Genomic DNA, 4999 nt, shown 5'->3' on the forward strand with positions numbered 1-4999 from the left:
AGCAACCTCCAACTCCTGGGCTCAAGCGAGTCTCCTGCCTCAGCCTCCCAAGTAGCTGGGACCACAGGCACCTGCCACAAAGCCCGGCTATTTTTTGGTTGCAGTCATCATTGTTGTTTTGGCGGGCCTGGGCTGGATTCGAACCCAATATCTTAGGTGTATATGGCTGGTGCCTTAGCCACTTGAGCCACAGGCGCTGAGCCACGTTTGGGTCTTTGTGATGAACTCTTTCTGCTCTGTTCACTATCTTCTCATGTATGTAAGATTTCCTTTTCACCTAGATGTTAGGTATATTGAAGGCAGAATTGTACTGACAAAGCTTTTTATAGGAAAGGGCAACACATTATTTTTTAAAATGCGTTTAGCATACAGTAATTACTTCATGGATTTGCTGAAGATCTTTAGCTTTGTAATCTTTATGGCATGTAACTGTGCTCAGAATATAGTAAATATTTAAATAATTGATCAATTTGCTAAATAAATCTGGAATAATTCCAGAAAAGGAAAACAACCTTTACACGATTTTTAAAAAAGAGGAACGTATTTACCTGAGAAATAATTTTTTTTAGAGACAGAGTCTCACTTTGTCGCCCTTGGTAGAGTGCTGTGGAGTTATCGCTCACAGCAACCTCCAGCTCTTGTGCTTAGGCGCCGGAAAGTTCTCTAGTAGCTAGGGTAGAGACATGTCCAGGATGCACTCTGCGAAGTGGGAAGGATAAAGAAAAAAGTTCATTCTAGGCTGCAAAGGTTGTGGAGGCTTTGTGGTTCTTTATGATGTATTGAACATTATTAGGAATTAATTTCACCCCATGCCATTGTTGTCGACGATTTAATTCAAATTAACAAATTCCTTTTGAGTACCTCCAAAATGCAAAGTAGCTGGGACTACAGGTGCCCACCACAACACCCGGCTATTTTTTTTTATTGTTGCTGTTGTTGCAGTTTGGCCGGGGCCAGGTTCGAACCTGCCACCCTTAGTATATGGGGTTTGTGCCCTACTCACTGAGCCACAGGCACCGCCTACCTGAGAAATAATTGTATGTATGTGAAAAAGATACTAAAATTTAAATTTAAAAAGGATCTTTATGTATGGTTAACAAATAATCCTTCTTTTGTGTTTTGATTTTTCAATTTCAGGTTCAAGTTGACAGGTCCTGGTAGACATTTGGCCCTCAAGGTCCCAAAAGACCAATTTTCTTCACTGTTGCCTGTTGTCCCAGTGCCAGGAATCCCAGTAGAAAACACAGCTGCTGGTTTCTAGCCTATTCTAGCCTTTACTAAAAAAACGTTCAAACATTCTTTAAAATATATGTTTATATCTCTTTTACCCATTCTGTATCAGTATGTCATTTGAAAGCCCAGTTCAGTGACAACTGCTGAGGGTGAGGAGGGGAGACAAGTATAGGAAAAGCCCATGGTCCGGAAAGTTCTCTAGTCGCTAGGGTAGAGATGTGTCCAGGATGCACTCTGCGAAGTGGGAAGGATAAAGAAAAAAGTTCATTCTAGGCTGCAAAGGTTGTGGAGGCTTTGTGGTTCTTTATGATGTAGCGAACATTATTAGGAATTAATTTCACCCCATGCCATTGTTGTCGACGATTTAATTCAAATTAACAAATTCCTTTTGAGTACCTCCAAAATGCAAACAACTGTGCTAGCTCCTAGAGATAAAATACAATACAGTAGGATCCAGGTCTCATTTTCAGTAGAAATTGCCACAAGTTTCCTTCTTATTTTTCTTATAACCCAGTAGTCATGCTGCTCTCTAATCTGCAACGTCTCAGTCACGTTCATTGCCTATAGGGTAGAATGCAAATGCCTTTGCCTGATTCCCGGGGCTTTTCATGATCCAATTCCAGCCTGTTTTCCCAACTCCTGCTGGTGCTCAGCTTCCCGGTATGTGGTGGATAGGCCGTTCCACCATGTTCTCTTATTACTCTGTGGCTATGGCTGGGACTCCTGCTTACTCTCTGCCTTTCAGCTGAAATCCCACTTTCCCTATGACACATTTCTTTGACTTCTTCCGCTTTGCTGCAGGCTAAGTCAGGGGCCCCTTCTCTGTACTTCCTTTGTGCCTATTGCTATTCTAATCTTTGGTGATACAATATCAGAATTATTTTTATCCAGTGTATTTTCACCCCGCGTGGGAAACTTCTTGAAGGATGGCACTGTGTCATTTTCATCTTAATATCCCCAGCACATGCTATAGTCCTGGTATACAACAGGCACACAATTAGCAATGGTTTGGTGAATGAATGAAATAATTTCATTCATTGCCTTATACTTTGTTGATATGTCAACTGCCAATTTTTAAGATTGCAATCTTCTTTTTCCCCATCGTTACTCATCAACTCTCTTTCCAGAATGCTGTCAGAAGGTTATCTCAGCGGACTTGCCTACTGGAATGACATTCACTGGAGCTGTGCATCATATAATGAGCAGGTGGCTGGGAAAAAGGAAGAGGAGACAAATTCTGTTGCTGCTCTTTCCTATTCCTCAGTGGATGAAACCCAAGTCAGAAGTCTCTACATGAGTTGCGAATCATCTGGCAAGTTTATTTCTTCAGTGCATTCAAGAGAGAGCCAACACAGCACACGTCAAAGAGTCACAGTGCTGCAGACAACCTCCAATCCTGTGTTTGAAAGCCCAAACTTGGCCGCAGTTGAAACATGTAGAGACCCCAGCAGAGAAACTTACTTGGTTCCACCTTCCTGCAAAAGTATTTGCAAGAATTACAATGACCTACATATTGCTGGGGGCCAGGTGATGGCCATTAATTCAGTGACTACAGATTTTCCCTCCGAGAGCAGTTTTGAATGTGGCCCTTTGCTGAAGTCATCAGAGATCCCTTTGCCTATGGAGGATTCCATTTCCACTCAGCCCAGTGACTTTCCCCAAAAACCTATCCAGCGGTACTCATCCTACTGGAGAATAACCAGCATCAAAGAGAAAAGCAGCCTGCAAATGCAGAAGCCTGTTTCAAATGCAGTGTTGAATGAGTATCTGGAGCAGAAGGTTGTGGAGTTATATAAACAGTACATTATGGACGCCATGTTTCATGACAGTTCTCCTACCCAGATTCTGGCATCTGAACTCATCATGACAAGTGTGGACCAAATCAGTCTTCAAATGTCTAGAGAGAAGAACCTGGAAACTTCAAAAGCCAAGGATATAGTCATTAGCCACCTACTACAGTTGGCGTCGACTGAAATCAGCACTCCTAGTCTCCATATTTCTCAGTATAGCAATGTAAATCCATAGAGATCATGCTTCCATCCCTGTCTCTCATTTCCTCTAACCCAGAGTGACACTTCGTTCATTTATTCTGAGAATGTGCAGGAGGGGTGAAGGGGAGTTAAGAATTAGAGAAGTAAGGGTTGGCTGGAGGTCACGTGTGAATTAAGGGGAAATCTCATCATATTACATATGTTGAAGGGATGTGGGAAAAGGAGCCATAAGGAATGATTTCAAAGAGAGGTTTGTATAGCAGTGAAATAAAAATAAAAATAAAAATGATCAAAAAAGAAAAGGTTATAATTCATTCGAAGGAGTATAGAAACCAAAAAAGGAGACAAGCCAAGGAAGAAAGAAACACACTATGGCAAAATTAAAAAAACAAACGTTTGGGGGTAAAGAGTTAAGAATATGTTTGTTACCCAAATAAATTCCTCCAAATTGTTTCTCCTCAAGGGAAATGGACTGCAGAAGGCTGCTATATTTGGGTAGAAAGGTTCAAACATTAAAAAAAATATATGTTTATAGCTCTTTTACCTATTCTGTATCAGTAGAGCATGTAAAGATACGTCCTTTGTAAATATTAAAATAGTAGTAAATTGCAATTGTGTTTTTATTTTTGAATGATTAGCTACAGCTATAGCCAAAAAAAAAAAAAAAAAGCCATTCAAACCTCCTACTTCTGTTTATTGGTGAAGATACAGTCTTCTAAATGGAAAACACTGTACAATAAATGCTAAACCATTTAGTTTTATTTTGCTGTTTATGATTTTCTTGGTGGTTCTAAGTTTCAAAAGAAGTTATGAATCTTATTTTTTCCCATTTTTTTCCTCTTCCTTCTCTCCATGCCCTCTTGATCTGGAGCCAGGAAAGGGTCTTTCATATCCTCAGAACAAAGTTACAAGCCCTAGGATCTCATGATATCAAATTTTGTAAACCCATTCACTAGAATGGTGGCTTCATGAAGGATTCACTGCTTTACCCTTTTGTGAGTTGGCAAACTATGGCCCCTTGGCCAAAACCAGCCTTTTGCCTATTTTTGAACTCCAGTGAGCAAGGAATGGTTTTTCCATTTTTAAATGGTTAAAACAAAAACAAAACAAAAAACAAAATTAGAATAGTATTTTGTGACATGTGCGAATTCGGTAAAATTCAAATTCAGTGTCCATAAAATAAAGTTGTATTAGAACACAGCCATGCCCATTTGTTTGTTTATGTATTGTCTATGGCTGCATTCACACTAGATTTGCAGCATTTAGTAGATGTGACAGAAAACACATGGCCTACCAAAACCTAAAACTTTTACTATCTGGCCCTACACAGAAGAATTTTGCCAGCCTAACTTAGTAGAAGTGCCTTATCCATATAGAGGTTGCTTGACTTAAGTCAGGTTTACTGGAGAAGTAGACTCTGAGATGGAGATTGGTAAGTTTCTTGGGCATTCTTGGGGACAATGCCTGTGATAAAGTGAAGGAAGCAGAAGAAGGTTACACAGAGGCCTCAGCCTATCTGATAGGGACCTCTGAAGCTAGGGTGAGCCTTCAAAATGGTCATACATTGAAACAAGAGATGGACTTTTGTACTCCAGCGTCTCCCAGGAGGTGGTGGAAGCTTAGCTGAGGCAGTTCTGCATAGGGCAATTGCCAAGATGGGAATCAACTGAGTCCTCAGCAGCCATATTTCAAGCAGCTGCTGATGAAAAGAGCTCCTCGGCTCGGCGCCTGTAGCTCAACCGGCTAAGGCACCAGCCACGTACACCTAAGGTGGC

The 4999-nt window shown here is 40.8% G+C and overlaps 1 protein-coding gene across 1 annotated transcript in view; it reads left to right on the plus strand.

Annotated features, from left to right (window-relative positions):
* The window catches only part of CUNHXorf21 (chromosome unknown CXorf21 homolog), a 20460-nt gene extending 16735 nt beyond the window's left edge, over positions 1-3725 (plus strand). Inside the window, exon 3 of the mRNA XM_003793742.3 lies at positions 2361-3725. Coding sequence (XP_003793790.1) covers positions 2362-3258 — 897 coding nt within the window. The 5' untranslated portion in view covers position 2361 and the 3' untranslated portion in view covers positions 3259-3725. The remainder of the gene's footprint in view (positions 1-2360) is intronic.
* The last annotated feature ends 1274 nt before the right edge of the window (positions 3726-4999 follow it).

This window comes from Otolemur garnettii, unplaced genomic scaffold (assembly GCF_000181295.1).
Source record: "Otolemur garnettii isolate 467f Iridium unplaced genomic scaffold, OtoGar3 scaffold00072, whole genome shotgun sequence".
NCBI classification, from domain to species: domain Eukaryota; kingdom Metazoa; phylum Chordata; class Mammalia; order Primates; family Galagidae; genus Otolemur; species Otolemur garnettii.